The sequence below is a fragment of the Manacus vitellinus genome, unplaced genomic scaffold (genome assembly GCF_001715985.3).
Source record: "Manacus vitellinus isolate BGI_N305 unplaced genomic scaffold, ASM171598v3 scaffold_1_pilon, whole genome shotgun sequence".
In the NCBI taxonomy this organism is placed as follows: domain Eukaryota; kingdom Metazoa; phylum Chordata; class Aves; order Passeriformes; family Pipridae; genus Manacus; species Manacus vitellinus.
Genome location: NW_021939396.1, coordinates 7,015,160 through 7,032,150, shown reverse-complemented (window position 1 = coordinate 7,032,150; position 16,991 = coordinate 7,015,160). Strand labels below are relative to the sequence as shown.

Sequence of the window (16,991 nt, the reverse complement as noted above, 5' to 3'; positions counted from 1 at the left end):
GCTGGAGGAACACGTTGTTAGATATTCCTGATCACTCATAGGCTTTTGAGAGAAAAATGATTACTCAGCCATTTTGATACTGGACTGCATCTGGATTTGCTGAGATACAGACTTCCACTTGTGAAAATGAGAATTTTTATAGTATTATGTCCATAGGGTAACATAAAAGATAAAATAATGAGGCTTTTTGCCTTTGGATCTAAATTGTTCCTAAGAAGCCATTTTACACAGGGTATGGACCTCTCCCTCTTTGTATTTGCTATCTATATCATAAGGAAGATGATAATATAATTAAATATTTTCCATAATAACTTCTAATAGCTACCCCACAGGGATATTGGAAAGAGTACATTAAAATAATATTCAGATAACTGCAACACTGGAAGACTATTTACTCTTAGGTAAAATATTCTGGCTGGGGAAATAACTGTTCACTAATTAAGACACCATATAGCAACATAATCTTCAATTTCTACTTTGTCACCTCTCTTCTACTTTATGTGTGTCTTCCAAAATGTGTAACAGAACAGAGTTAAAATGCAGGGATGAAAAAGTACTGGTATTTCCTTTTGTTTCACAAGGAGCAGTCCCTTAATAACTCACAGCAAGATAAACGAGAGGGAGGGAGAAGTCAGCCAGTAAAGACAGACCCAATGCAACGATGCGAAGTAGACAAAAAGTTATTAAACAGGGAGGATTTTTTACCAGTAAAAGTCAATTAGCCAAAGTTTGTCTTGCAACTGGATGTTTCTAAAATGTATACATATACACACATTCAAGCATGCATAGGTACAGGGGTAGGGTTAAAGAGCCCGCTCTAAACTGATGTCTATGACATATGTGGAAAATCACATAAAACCATGAACTGACAGTTTTTGTATAGATGAATGGATCTTGCAGAGAGCAGAATAATATCTCCTTCCACGTGGTAGCATTCTCCCAAGCTTGGCATGACACCATGTCTGCTTTAGTCTTCAGTTCCCATTTGAATAAGGAGCCAACTCCCACATTAATAATCTGTGGTAAAAATATATACATAACCCAGCTGCCATTTTCTCACTCTCTTTCTGAGAACACTTAGACCTTGGAGTAAACATTTATTCTAAACAATGCAGGAGGAATGTGGCTGCTCAGCACTGCCTGGGATTAGTGGGGAGGGTGGGGTATAGCTTTAGTTACAGTGAAGAAATGTGTGATAGCAGAAGTATGTTTTGACAAGGATAATATTATTAACTATAAAAAGATTTGTCTTGTTAACCCTTCAAGAGATTTCTGGGTGATTTTTGCATATTATATGAAGGAGTACTGCCTGCTATACCAGCACAGTTTCCAATTCACACTGTGGTGCCAAATGTTCTGTCTTAAAGATGGTGCATAAAAATCAGTGCTCTGCCAACTGAGAGGGACAGATCATCAGCTGCAGCAGGGTGGCAAAGCATCATTATTGTAACAGTCTGAACTGAGGACTAAGAATCTCTATCTTATAGTCATTAACATGACCATAAAAAATTGTCGCAAATTTCTTAATTGTTGAGTATGGGACAAATAAATGATCTGCTGTCTGTGTAATTTTATTTGGGGCTGTCTTTACCTCCTGTCTGTGCACTTTTGTGTATGTTGATGTGAGCTGTTGAAAGGCTGCTCCATGCCAATGCTCACATAGTTGGCTGGATTTTGGTAACGCTTCTTACAATTCCTTTAACTGAAGGCAGGAACTCTTGACTGATTAAAAAAAAAAACAAAAACAAAAACCAAAAATGTTTGTGTATAAACCCATTCAACTCTGTAAAGTATTTTTGGTTTCTGTTTATTCTGTATGCTGTGGTAATTCTGGCTATTCTTTATATCCCTTTAATTAAAGGAGATTTTTCTACTCTTTTGATTTCATAACAATTATATCCCTGCCCTTTAATCCATCCACCACCTGTCCACTTCATGCTCTCCTCCTGACTGTAGCTGTTAGTCCATGGGTACCAACACCCCATAGGTTGGTGTCCACATTGTGAATTGGGTGCTGTGCAGGCAGACAGAAATTTATGTCTTTATATCTCTGGCCTTCAAAGGAACTCGTGTAAACACAGAGGGCAAATAAATTAGCACTGAGGTGGTGACAAGCACAAGATGCACATTGCCTACACAGCTGGGCAAGCACCTCAGTTGCCTTAGGCAGATACATCCACTTGCTGCAACAACAGCTTGTTGTGCTCTATAAAGCTCTACTCCCAATCATCTCCTAAAAGCTGTTGCTTTGCTCTTCTTATTGAAAGTGCCTTTCATTCCTCTTGTCCATTGCACTATGTCCAGCTACAGCTGTGAAAATGCTATCCCACTGATACAACCACATCACACTGTTCTCAAGTCTTTAGACAGTTTCTTTGTTTCTAAAGGACTGAGGTCAGAACAATATGGCCTTTTTTCCCATGAAGTGGTTTAGAGGCCTTTATCATTCAGATCTTGGAAACTAGTCATAAATATGCAAAGACAAAGTACCAAGCTCAGAAAAGGCATAAATCAACTTTAAATGAAACAAAAATTCAGCTAAAAGATTCAGAAAAGTACAAAACAATTTTTGGAACTGCATGTGCTGCACTGGGACAGGCTGTTCCCATATGTAATCTGTAGAGCCCCATGTATTCTTTGGGACTCTAGGATCTTCCAATGGACACATCATCTTTTTCAGGAAATTCATCCATTCATTCAGCTCAGGAATAGCCATAATGAACAAATGCTTAAATTTCTGTCTCCCCAAAGTGCACTCAAGTGTCAACATACCTATTTCTAGATTTTAAATACAGTCATTTCCTGATAGAATTGTGTAATTTGTGATTTTTAGGAGTTCTGACAGGTTGATAAAAGTGCTTTCTTCCTGCCTTAATATCTGTGATATTTTTTTTTCAATTAATGTGAGCTTTCAGGTTCTTGAATTTACTATCTGCTACTTCAGTTTTATTTTCTTCAATTGGCAGGGCTATAATGCAAAGTGGAACATTGTGTGTATTGGGAGTAATTCAAATGGAAAAGACACAGCAAACTCCAAGATACTTTTGCAAGTCACATGTCTCTATAGGGCTTTTTTGGTACAAATGTGGATAAACCTGGCAATTTAATCCTTTTAGGAGTTAAGTTTTTCCATACGTCCTGATTTTCCTGAAAAGAAGAAGGAAAAGAATGTTCATCTGTTTTTCACATCCTTTACCCCATTTGTCTGGCAGGAGTTTGTAATGAGAGGAGATGCAATGAGCCAAATGCGTCCCTAGAACTGCAGAGGTCACACCAGGCCTTACATTGGCCCATTAAATTTCTATAAATATCCAGCTATCCTTTGATTATTCTTTTCTCCCTGCAATCACATGCCATTTCCTTTTACAAGATGTGTGGCTATATGTAATTTTTTAAAATTATTTTGCTTAGCATCAAAATGAACACTTCATTTCAGGTGAAGTGCAGTGTTGGTAAGCTGCTCCTCTCCCATGACATGGATGAAATGGTGCCTGTTCACAGTTTGGGATACTAGATCTGCAAATATACTTTGTAAATCTGCTGGTATTAATATGAAGATAATGCAGATGGGTGCAAAAAGCACATTAAATATTTCCAATAATTCTTACAAAAAAAAATTTAAAATCTATTTGTTAAAAATAAACACAGAATGGGGCCACAAGAGCATGAAGGCTGTGGCACATTATATATAAATGATATCCTCTTCTCTGGAGACAAGGTTTTTATGAAATCCTATGTTGGTTCAAATCAGCAGGAGATTTATCACCAACTCTATGAGTCTGGGTTTCACCTATGGTGCTCAACTCAATCAGAATTTAAATAATAACCTGTTCTCACCAAAGCCAAGTGACAGTGGAGAGCTATTTTTTTGGTTTTTATGATGATAGTCCTACTCTTGCCAATGGGATACTGAACAGGGCCTTCATTGCAGGACTAGGAACTCAAAGCTGAGATCCCATCTCTAACACTAAATCTTTCCCAGAACTGTTAAAATGAGCAGTTATTTTCAAAAAGGTTTACATTAAAGGATAAATGGTTTTCTTACCTCCCCAATCTGTCACCAATTGCCAATATCTGCTCGGGTCAGTGACTGACATGAGTTTGAGTACAATATTTCTTCTCAATTTCTCAGACGATCTCTGGTAACTCTGGCTGAACTCTGGCTTGTTATGTTTGTCTTGTTATTTTAAAATTTAAATGACTGAATAGCAGTGGGAAGTTTGGTATTTTGGTATCGTATAAGATATCATTTGAATTTTGAGATAATTTACATTGGCTTCTACATGTGTGTGTAGTTTTTAAAAAGAACCAAAAACTACATTAAGACAACTAAGAATAGAAGCTATGACTCAAAAGGGTTTGATATTAGTTGAAACTAGTTGAAAAGGAAAGTAAGGACTATTTTTAAAGGAAAGGGAAAAAAAGAGAAATATTAGGCCAGAGTCAGTCATTAATCATCAGGATGAGCTTCCAGTATGAACTAATTAGCCAGACCTAGAGCAAGGACAAAGTTCAAAATGAGATATATGTCCTAATTTACCACAGAACACACTGTGAGGTCCCTGCAGCCCCAACTTCAAGTTGTGCATTCAGTCCTAGCACAGAATAGCATGGTGGTCTGCCAGGTCATGTTCTTCTATTCTGACTGCCATGATTATGGATAACCAGTGACGACAATTTCATTTTGCAAACAAAATTTTTGAGGAGTTCTGAGTTGGGGGGCTCGGTTGGGGTTTTTTTGGGTATTTTTGTTGTTGTTGCTGCTTTGTTTTCTTTTGGTTTTTTTTTGGTTTTGTTTTTTTTGTTTGTTTGTTTGTTTGTTTTTTCTGTTCCAAAAGCTTGTGATTAAGATGCTAACTTCAGCTGTTGGATGAGGGGGTTTACATCTATGCTATCTTTGATTTGGAACAAGAATTTAAACCAAGTTAACCATTAACTGGGTATTTTTGTTCTAAATTCTGATCTACTCATCTTTTACTCTTCCCCATCGAAGCTGTTTTGTACATGAAAGTAGCCACAGCTCTACAGAGAGAGCAGTGGAGTATCTGAATGGCTAAGTAATTCCTTTCTGTCTTTCTTAATTAGAAACATTTAAATGGATACTCCATCTCAGGTTCAAGGAAAAATTTCTCAGAACCTACACCTATCCAATTAAATGGCTTGGAACTGGATAATGAAAATTCCCTGCAAATGATATTTCAGGGTCTACTGTTAAATCATTTCAGATTTTGCCATCTGATTTTCTGTAAACTGGATAACTGAACTCCAGTAGCGCCTCCTTCTGAGGTGAACTGAAAATTCCCCACAGAGACCTCATTTTAATGTGAACAAAGTGGTAGGATCTGTATCCTAGCTTCCCCATGGCTCAGTTTACTGGTCTGTCTTGTCACATAAGAAGAGGAGCTATGAATCTGTTTCTAAAAACATTGACATTTTAAATGCAAAGTTATACAGGGAAGATCTGAAGTGATACCTTTGCATGAAGTACTAGTCCTGTGTAGTCAATAAATCCAAGATTTCATCCTTACACATAATTGCATTCACCACTGTTAGTAAAATAACAGATCTGTTCCTTGAAAAGGGACTTCCATAGCAGAAGTTAGTTGCTATTAGTTTGGATTCCTTAAAAACACTTAAAAAACCCCCTTTGCCCTTATTTCTTGCTATCCTTTCTTTTATCAAATTGTGCTCTGAAATGCACTGGTTGTGGAACCTTTGTTTCCCCATTCAGAGTTGCTGCTATTGAGCACCTGTACAGTATCCTGGGAGTGCAGTTTGGAGCAGCTCAGGAAATAAAAACTTCCCTGCAGAGCTGGTAGTGCACAACAGCAAAGCTGTAAATGTTTATTTGTCACTTCTCTCTTTCTCTCACTCCACTTTTCTTCCAGTCAAAACACTGTCTCTACCTGGTGCTACCTTGAGTACGCTCAGAGCTCCTACAAGACTCCAAGGTCCTTGTTTGGATATTTCTGGCCATTTGGCACTCCCCTCTGGTCCCTTCCAACCCAAACCATTCTATCATTCTTTGATTCTGTGATTCTATGATCAGAGTTTGAGGGAGGAGACAGAAATATTCCTCTGATATTTCTCATCTAGCTGCCCTCTATATGTTTCCCAGTTGTCTTTCCTGCTGTTCTGTGCGTTTATTTATGTGCCTCTTTCCTCTCTTAACCTTAGGGTTTTTTTCTTATCCTCATGTTTTCTTTCACATCAACGAGAAATATTGAAAGCAGCCCATGAAATTATAGCCTTTTTTACCACTTTATATCTTTATATCAAACCCAAAAGAGTTGTACAAATAATTTCAAACCTAAAAAGTTATGTATTTAAGAGACTGCTGAATTTCAGTCTGGGCTGTGACCTTAGCAGTTTTCACCTCTAGAAACATGAGGACTGAGAACAGTCTCACTGGGGGGAAAAACTCAGTCCCAGCTCACTTATTTTAGCTTCACAGCTAAGTTCATCTCTGCTATGCCTTCCCTAAATGGGTACACTTGTCTCTTCATTGCACCTCAACTAATTTCATGTCCTGTAATCTAATCAAAAGCAACTCTTCATTGAAAAGAAAATTGCTCCTTTAAGTATATCATACCTTTGCTGGAATACTGACACTAGAAATTGCTGTTGTATACTGGGCCAAGCAAATTATTTTTAAGGCAAAATTATTAAACTATGATCTTGCTTAATCCTTCTATAAACATTTGGGGAAGAAAAATATGCTTTAATCTCGTTTCAGTTCTACATTTTTTTGGTGAATAATCTGTGAATAATTCACTTTCCAGATGCAAAGTATTACTGAGGTATTATGATAAGACTAAGGAAAACACAACCAAAGATGTATTTCATTTAGAGAGCTGTGTGTTTGTTTTTCAAAATAGAGATTTTGGTGCCACCACTTATAAAATGTAAAAGAGTCATCTTGCTTTCAACCCACCTGCCCATAATAGTTTGAACTACACTCCTTGTTCCTTTGGAGGCAGTATCAGGGTCATATCAGTGCTGCTGCATTTCATGCCCAAAGATAAAATAGTTTCAGTTGTGACACCTTTTGACAACAGCCACTGCAGCCAGTGCAGATCAAATCTTGCTGAGTGGATCTGGGATTTGTTTGTTCTTGCCTCACAGACATCTGTTCCTTCTCCCAGGTCCCCTGATGCTGTCTGCCTTCATGCAGCACTAAACCAAGTCAATAAGACCTTTGTCTAAATGTGGAATATGCAAAATGCAATTGGACCACAAAAGAAATGTCTCCTTCTGAAATGTGGTTCAAAGCTGTGTGTTGAGCATAATTTAGTTATAATTTTATTAGCAGAAATTGACCACTGTTTTTCTGCAGCACTTGAAGGTGTTGAGGTGTGTGACCTTTACTGTTAGGTCCTGCAAGTGTTGCGGTCTTACCTGGCCAGTCTTGTCTCTGAATTGTTGAAATATTCCTTATAATATGTGTTAATTATTACATGGAACTATTCAAGAATTGTTCTTTCTTAAATCTGATCTAGGTGATTATCTCAAGCTGTTTTGACTTGGCTGCCATATAAAACTAGGGGAGAACAGAGTGTATGAGTCAAAACCACCCAACCAGCAGAGAAATTAGATTAAAACTGTGTCTAAGAAAAATCTTCATAAACATCTCCTATTACATCTTTTCTTATCCAAAGATTTGGGTTAGAATCCTGGCCACAGTGAAGTCAATGGAAAAAATCCAATTGCTGCTAAGAAGGGCCAGGATTTTATTCCAAGTCTGTGAAATAAACCATAATTAGCCTTCCATCGTGGCTGCCAGAATCCATGTCACCACTTGCTTCCACTTTCTGAATTTAGTGAAAATCTGTCCATAACTTAAGAGACATTTAAGGAATAGCCAAGTGACTTTCTCTCTATCACTTTCTCTTTAATTTAGAAAATGTGCCCTGATACCTTCCACAATTTGCTCTTGTAACAAATGTTAAAGACCCTGCATTAATCTAGTGGCAAATTCTCCCTGTTATTGCTTGCTCTTCTTTTATGTTTTGATTTGAAAAAGTCCCACAGCTCTCCACACTCTAATTAATGGTCATTAATTATATACCATTTTGCTTTATTCTCTGAATTACATTATATCCCTTTCTTACCCAAACAAATAGATGATGGTTTTAATTATCTTTCCATAAATATTTACTTTAGCTCAGGTCAGGAGCTCTTGCTGGATGTTCAGTATGCATTTGGTCTGCCATTCTACCCGAAGTATGAAGAACAATTCACTCTGGAAGAAAAGGGTCTTTCCTTGCAAATTATGCAGTATATCTCCAATTTTGTAAACTCTGGGTAAGTGGGTGGTATTTAAGATTGCTATGACTGGGGACGAGATGAAGAGTATACGGAGTGTAGTCAGTCCAGATCCTGCCCTCTCTCAAACAGCCTCCATTTCTTCTAACAACTTGTAAGCCTATAGAGGGTTTTGGTCAAAACTGTTGGAAAGTCCTCAAGCAGAGCAGACACCAAAGATTTGTAGTTTGACTCTTAGCTAGAAGGAATAGACATTTTGTCTCCATTGACCAGCAGCAAATTCTGCTTAAATACATAGGGGCTGCAGAGGCCTTCTTGTTGTTTCTAGAGCTTAGTTCTAGGACCCACATTCTGAAGTCTCTTGCCTAAGAGTTCCCTTATCCCCCCCAAAAAAGGGGGGACACAGTGCAGCCTTTACTAACTAGTCTGTGAATATTCTTCAACTTTACTGTGCTGTGACCATGCTTGAGAATGAGGAGTATCTCTAGAAAACTAGTGTGGGAATGGGGGGAAGGGTGACTTCATGTGCTTTTTATGGTATCTTGGGTTGGGTTGGGATTGAGGGCTGTTGAGGGTGTTCATAAGCCTGTGTCTATACAGATTCTATGTACCTGTTCCTTAGGAACTAAGGACTAGGAACTTAGGAACTAACAAGTTACCGTGGATGATTCACCACTGTGGACTGAATTTGAGCCCTGCTGGCCAGAGGGACTGGATACACATTTCCCTGACCTACCCAATCTTCGTCTCACTTTACTGTTCATGTCATTGTTTTCTAATGATCATTTCTCCTGCTCCCTTAGAAATCCAAACTACTTTCATAGTTTCTCGAGAAGGATGTCAGGGGTGATGCCCTTCTGGCCTATGTATCTGTCAAGTGATGATGGTGATAACTACAAGGAGTTCACTGTTTCTTTACCAACACTTAAAGGATTGAAAAAAGCAGACTGTTCCTTTTGGTCTGATTATATCAGAAGGCTGAAAGCATCCACAGGTGAGAAGAGCATTTTCTGACATTAAATAAAATCTAAATTCTCTGCTTAATGTTTTCCTCTGAATGTAGCTCTATCACTGTGGAAAAACACTTTTCATAAATTAAACATTTTTCATTGTCTGGGGCATATAGTTAAGACTGTCCTGAGAGTGAAAGGATGCAACAGTAAACAAATTTATTTTGTAGCAGATAGTGAGTAATAAAGTTTAATTGCTCTGGAGTTAGAACTAGAGAAATCTTCCTGCTGTGATGATATAACAAAGCTATATCTTCTAATAGTTTGCTCTCTATTTGCAGTTATAATATAGACTTTGACTAAATTGGAAGGCTGGGTATACAGGCCTGTTTTGTCTCCTGGAAACACCTAACATGAGAATGCTGAGATTCCTATGGTTTAGGAGGAGCACAATGATGACTATCCACTGTAAAGTTGTAACTGAGGCTTTACTTATATGTCATTATCGTTCCTGTATGCTTTGACTTCACAACAGATAAATTTCTCTGACTTTTTTTTTATAGTTATGCTGATTATGCCCCTTGTATTTCTCCTTCGTCACCATAAATTTCAATGCAGCTATAAGAGTCCTTCAATTTTTTCTTACTGCTTAGGACAGTAAAACCAACTCCACAGAGATTTCAATCTGCTGCCTGTCCTGAATTAATTCTGGTAAATAAAGTCCACTTCGTGGCTGTGTATCTTGTAAATAAATTTGGATAGCCTCGAGGAAAGCAAACAAAACCATCCCTTTTTGGCAGGCAGAGATGTTTTGAATTGTTCTTGGAGGCCTGCAAGTTTGCGAGTGTTTTTTATGTCCTAAGGTTTCATCTTCGAGCTCTCTCTGCTTTTGGGGACATTGCAATTCTGGGAACAAAATGTACTTTCCAAGACACCAAACTACCCAGGGTATCTGTGGCTGACAGAAGACTTCAAATGGGCTGAGGCTGACATTTGTGTAAGGCAAAACTGTAATGTCTCAGAACCATTAATTTGGTGATTCTGATGCAAACAGAAGGCATCAATTCTCTTGTTGAAGAGACAGCTCCAGTCTTCACTCATGGTCTTTCTTCCAAAGTGAACTCAAGATTTTGCAGAAAGCCTTTTCATCAGTTTCTTGATGTCCCTCAAAATCTTTCAAGTTCAGAGGGGATATTTTGATCTCTCCAATGGCTTTCTGGTGGTTGAGATATTGCTAATTTTCAAAGCTTGATTGTGATGTTTAAACAGTCCTGGCTATAACTTCTAGATCTTTTGGGACTTCACCTCTCAGCATTATGCCTGCGTAATGCCAGACTGAGCATTACTGTTGACCAAGCACCACGGACAGAGGCTATTCCCAGCATTTACAGATTATCCCCCCAAAAGGTGGAAAAATATCTACCAGGGCAGATTAGTTTTGGCACAGAGAAGGTCTAAAACCATCCAAACTGGCATAAGAACACAACATTCGTGTATGAGTTGGTCCAATGATCTGTCTAACTCAATATCCTGCCCTTGTCAGTGGCCAAAGCCAAATACTGGAATGTTAAACAAAAAAATAGGGAGGGAGAGAAAAACACACAGAAAGAGTTCACGAAGTTGAGTAAAATTTTTGAAAACAAGCCATAAAGTGTGAAATTTATGGAGTATAGATTGTCAAGAAAAGATTTAAAAAGTACATGTCAACATGTTATTCTTCAAGCAGAACTGAGTACACCCGGCTGGCTCTTTAAGCCAGTGTTTGCTTGGCCCCAGTACCATGCTAATGCAGTTACACAGCTGACTTCTGCTAAATTCCATCTCATAGCAGTGTTGGCTTGTTGCCTTGCCCTGATAGTCATCTTTAATCTTATCTCGCCTTGGAATACTGAAACTTCTCATACAATTTTAATAGGCATCGCATCAAACCCATTTCTGTTCCAGACCTCAGCCTGGGATGGTATCTTATAGAGATTCATACTGTGGGTCTCTTGATAACAATCTGAGCACACCTCCTTGGAAAAAAGATTCATAATGTTCATCAGTTCCCCTAGAAAGACAATATAAAATTCGGATGCTGATGGCTGAAGACCCTCAATTTTTTTTGAGATGTTGTGCTGAAATGTGTCAATCCATCAGTACAAGTTCATCACTTGCATAGCTCCCAAAAATTGGATTCTGCAGGAGTTGCATCCCTGTGCATCATGTTGATGTGTCTCCTTTGCACCCAAGGTTACTTGCTCTACCTCCCTTCAGAACAGAAGCATTGCACCTCTGTTGTTACCTGAGTGCTCCAGCCTCTGTTCCTGGAGTGCTGTCAGGCTGTCAGTCAGGTACTCTGAGGTCCGATCTAACACTTTCCCACCTTTCAATAAATATAAAAGTCCATGATAGTGTTCTTGGATTATTATGGATTGCAATCTGTGGCCTCCTGCCAAGTAGATGGAAGTTACAAGTGTGTCAGCAAGAGGTACTGATAACGAAACAATCCAGTTTTCACATGTAAGTGCAAAGATGTACAGAATGTAGTCTGATGCAGTCTCAACCTATTGTGATGAATTCTGTTTTGCCCATCTCACCTTTTCCTTGAAATCAGTTTTTTTCAGCTTCATATGTCATCTGTGATCTGTAAGCAAAAAACCCCAACATATTTCAATAAAATGGAGAAGAACTAGACAAGCCAGTGATCATAAAATATAACAGAAACTAGCTTTTCAAAAATCTTTCTTGATCCTTTGTATAGAACCAGGTGAAATGTCTTGACTTAGAAATGTCAAATTAAGGATAACTGAAGGCTCAAAGCTCAATATCTCAGTCCAACTGAAAACCGAGGTATTCCTTGTTGTGGTTTATGCTAAACTCATAAATTGCAGTTTCTGGGATAAAATCTTCTCATATTTAGAATCTTACATGTCTTTAAGTTATTCACTGCTGGATCTAGAAACTGTTGTATATTTATCTAGCTTAACTATTACTTGCAATTTTCTTTCCATTCTGTAAAATACTGTCCAAGTTGAAGTAGGTGTTTCATTTTGTGATCAGAGCACAATATTTACTGATGGAACGTATAATTTGTTCCTGGCACATAAATGGAATGTATGTAGATGTAATTGGAGATAATTTAACAAAATTCATGTCATAAATGCATTGATTCATCATGGTGTTTGCTGGCAGTGCCTTTACAAATTATGGAGGGAAGTCTGAATTTGTTTCATTGCAGATAAACTATAAATCTCTTGAATTTTTGTTTGAGACCAGTTTGTAGAGTAGGCATTTTGAGGAGCAGTCTACCTGGGGAATTATGAAACTGTTGATGCTTGAAAAGGTTTGGATTTAGTAAATGGAGTTCCCATGGTTGCATTTCAAAGACATGCTTTATATTTTGAATTATGACGGTTTCCATGGGAAACATCAAAACGATAAACAAGAAGAGTGGCCATTGTGGAAAAAATAAGCTGTGAATGGCTTTTTCCAGAGAATGTGTTAACAACTTGCAATTCAGTTAAAAACAGGAGCTCCAGAATGTTTATGTATATTCAGACAGATGTCTGAATGCTAAAATTCCCCTTGCATAGTATGGTGGACTGTACTGCCTAACAGTGAGTCCCTTTGTAAGGGGCCTCTCACTGCATCCCAAACAGGTGGACTTGGATCCAGTCTTCATCTCTTACTCATCTGACTGGTATCTAAACAGAACCAGTCCTCCTAAAAGAAGTGCCTCTGTAAGCAATGTTGCAAATGGGGAGAAAGAGATACCTTTAGTGTCTCAAAGTTGAATCTTGTCTGCCTAACTCTTGTGCCTACATTTAGACATCTGGGCATATTTTACATGTCCAAGTTAGCCAGACTGGACCCCATCTGTAGAAAACAGGTACCAAAGCTGAAGCCTTTTCCATGAGCTCTGGGACACCAAGGGTAACCACACAAGAGTCCAAAAAAAGCAACAGTATTCAGAGTTCAGACTTGAATCAAAGCCGAATCAGGAATGTTGTGGTTAGAATTAATCTTTTATCCTTTCTATTCACACCTTCCTTTTCAAAATCTCAGCTAGAGAACAGATTCCTTTAGTATGGGGGGATATTTGTGCAGCTATGAGAGCACTCTCTCTAGGAGACATTTAATAAGCACCCTCAGTACACTTTCTTGACACGGTTTGGTGGTGCTGAGGCAAATGTGTCACTGAAATAGGGTGGAAGAGTAAAACCACAGAAGGAAAAACATAATAAAGAAGAGACCTATCAGAGGTGGGGTCCTTGGGGCCTTGTATATTCCAGACAGACAAAAAATTAATGTTCCCCACACTTCCTACCTAGTAGGGAAGTATCAGGAGATAATACAAAAAAAAAAAAGTCTTGGATGAGTGGAGAGCAAACTATTATACATTCCAATGGCAATTATTTAAAGCATGCTGGAGGCACAATTCTTAAATATCATCAGGTGATCTGCTGTTACCCTAAAGCATTTTGCAAATGGACTGCAAACTGAGAAAAATATCTTCCTGAACATTTATAGTTGCATAAAAGTCTTCTAAGTGTCATTGATCAACTGTGTACCTCACAACCTGCTTCATCAAGGATATGACATCTCTTTTTATCTCAATTATATTGTCTTTTCAGGAAGTGCAAGTGATGGAGAATCATCTGGTGAAAACAGCCCTAGTGAAGCTCCCAGTGAAGGACTTTCCTCCCTGGAGAGCCAGCCCCTGGGAGACAGAGTGTCTTACAGCAGATAGGAAATCACAGTGCTATCAGATGGGTTTGTCACATGTTGTACATCTGCACAACCATCTCACACTGAATGAACAAGCTGCTTCCTTTAGTTAACTTTCTGAACAAGTAAAGTAGACTTCTCAATAAGGTAGTTTTTCAAGAAAATTGATGAATATGGCACAAAATAAATACTACAGCTATTGTATAAGGTCAAAAGAAACTGTAATTTGAAAAATGAAGTATCAATAAAAACTGCAAAACCAAAACAAATATGCTTGGACTTCATTTCTTGCAACTACACAATTGCCAACATGTTGTAGTACCACCAGCCAGAAAAAGCCATACATTAAACCACTTAGGAGTCTCTGGGTTGATGAGGCTCAGATTTGTTAGATGTCACATCTGTCTTGTCCTTGATTGTTACTTGTCCTATCACAAGCTGCTCATAGGAGTGGGAGCCTGATTTGGCATTCTGGAGAAAACTAAAAAACTTCAAAATGGGAAGAGAGAACAATGTAAGAAGAGAAGTAAGAGTATGCACCGAGTGTGTTCACATGAAGTCAGGCACATGCACACGTTATATTCATGTCATGATCCTTGTGAAATTATGTGTAAGACAATTTGGTTAAGGCAGAACACACAGCAGAGATAACAGAAAGAATATGTTAATTAAAACTTAGAACTTGTTCTTGGAACATTTATCTTTTGGAAGGAGAAGGTGAGATACAGACTAGTTTTGGAAGTGTAGGGAAAATCATAGGATACCTGTAATGGCTCTTAAAGTATTTTGGATTAGGTTGTTAATTCATTGCTGGGATTGTTTGGCATAATCCTCAGTTGCTAGTTTATCACACACACTTTTATGATATTTCACAACATTTCCATTGATTTGAGTAGGACACAAATTTCTTTGCAGTGCTGAAATAATTACTAAAACAACTCACAAGGTTTTGTTTGCTTCTTGAGACCTTTGCCAGTGCATGAGCAGTCTTTACTGCTGTCTTCCATGTATCCATGTTTCCAAAGATGTTACCAAGACAGAAGAAAAACTGTGTAACACTCATAGTTCTTATACTTACATCTTGTTCAATAAAAATAAAAAGAATCAAGAAGCTTGTTAACTGACTAAAAATAAAAGAGTAAAGATGGAGAACTCAAACTGAATTTTCCATCATTAACTTTATTTAAACTAGCTAACGGGTAATGGAAAAAAATGAAAATATTTAAAAACTTTTTAAAAAGCCCAGATCTTAAACGTGAATTTCAACAGAGGATTCTTTCTTTGCAGTAACTATAGATACAGCAGTTATGATTTCTTGGCCAAAATTGGGTTTACTTTTCCCTCTTTTGAGACAGCTCCTTGAAACCTATGTCTAATAGATTCTATTTACAACTTAATGCACCCTGAGAAAACATCTTATATTAGTAACAGGTATGATTTTACCTGTGTCCACATATGGAGGCAGTCATGTGCATATTTTCAGCCACATAATTTCCACAGTGGAAGCATCCTAGTCCTTCTTGGCTTGACCCTAATAGTCCTGTCAATCTTCTTTATTATATATATATATATAAATTCTCAATAAATGTGAAAAGTTCTTCTTCATCATCCACTAAACAAATGCATTATAACTAATCTAATGCATTTTAGATCACTTTGACCTCTACACTGGTCTGCCTACCTTACAATCCTCATGCTGAGTCGTTTTCTCCCAGCTAATGTTCTTTTCTTCTGCACTGTACTCCTAAAAAAAAAATCAAATTCTCCAGAACATCAGCCAAATCCCTGTGAAATACTGATGTTAATATGGGCTGCTGTTTGTGGACAATTGGCTTGGTATAGCCATTTGCCAGGCTGTATTATTACAAACAATCACTTTGGGAAAAAGTGGGCCATGAGAGTAACAATTCTGACAAATCAACCCAATATCCCATATGTCCTGCTGAAGAGACATCAAAAGGCTATTGCAGAATCACTGGAATGTTAAATATGTACCTAAACCACTTAAATTCTAGTAAACTATAAGCATATGCTTTTAATTAATATTATTATATTTTATAGGTGAATATTTACAAATAAAAAAGGAAAAGAAATAGTTTTTCTCCCTGCCCTGTATACAAATTTTGGCAGTGTCATTCCCAAAAAGTAATTAGTCTCAACTGGCTTCTAAACCATTAAATAAAAAAAAAAACACCTCCAAAAACTCCAACAGGAAATGCTCAGTTCATCAGGGATCCTTTCACACTACTGTGAACTCACTGTCTTCTGCATCACAACATCATAAAGCAGAAAATACAAAAATTTAAAAATATTTGAGAACTAATTGTTGTACACAGCAACTCCAGTACTAACCTCCTGCCCATGTAACTGGTAAACAAAGGACAGATTTAAAACTATTCAGTATTGACTTGTGTTAAAGAAAGCCAAATATATAACCTTTCCCCACTCACTATTCAGCTCCACCTTGAGCCCAGAGATGCCTCTGGAATTTGAGAAAAGGTTTTAATTTTGAACTAGGAAAGCAGCAGCTTAGCCTAGTATCCTCCTAATTACAGTCTTGTCTGTCTGGTTGGCTTGGTAGATAGGCAGGTCTGACTTGCCTTTTAGGTCACCCCTCCTGAGGTACTCAGCTTGACTGTCAGTTTGGTAAAAAAGACTTTTGAAGTATGAAATTTTCATAAAACATCTTCATTTCATAAGTGACTGAATGCCCCAAACCCCCCCCCATTACACTGGGTGCAGCTCTTTAGACCATTCTATCTCTCTCCAGGTTATCTAGAAGCCTCTTTTCTATAGCCCACTGTTTGTTTCCTCCTTCAAAAAAGCATGAAAATACTCTTCCACAGTTCTCTGCACCGTCTTCTCCCCTTGTACTTGTCCTGCTCACTCTCCATACCTCGTTTAGCTTGCTTCTGTCAAGGTGCATTTTGATGCAGACAAATGCAGCCTCATGATCCCTTGTGTTCCTCGAATCCCACATTTCCTCATCTTCCCACATCTTCCATTCTGGGTCCTTAAGCTCAAACATTTTTGAAATATGAAATAACATTTGCAGCAGCACACATG

General features: G+C 37.9%; 1 protein-coding gene across 1 annotated transcript in view; it reads left to right on the top strand.

Moving 5' to 3' along the window:
- TG (thyroglobulin) overlaps nt 1-14,135 on the top strand; it is a 146,726-nt gene extending 132,591 nt beyond the window's left edge. Inside the window, exons 46-49 of the mRNA XM_029959261.1 lie at nt 4,220-4,223; nt 8,174-8,304; nt 9,069-9,259; nt 13,832-14,135. Coding sequence (XP_029815121.1) covers nt 4,220-4,223; nt 8,174-8,304; nt 9,069-9,259; nt 13,832-13,947 — 442 coding nt within the window. The 3' untranslated portion in view covers nt 13,948-14,135. The remainder of the gene's footprint in view (nt 1-4,219; nt 4,224-8,173; nt 8,305-9,068; nt 9,260-13,831) is intronic.
- Nucleotides 14,136-16,991: the final 2,856 nt, after the last annotated feature.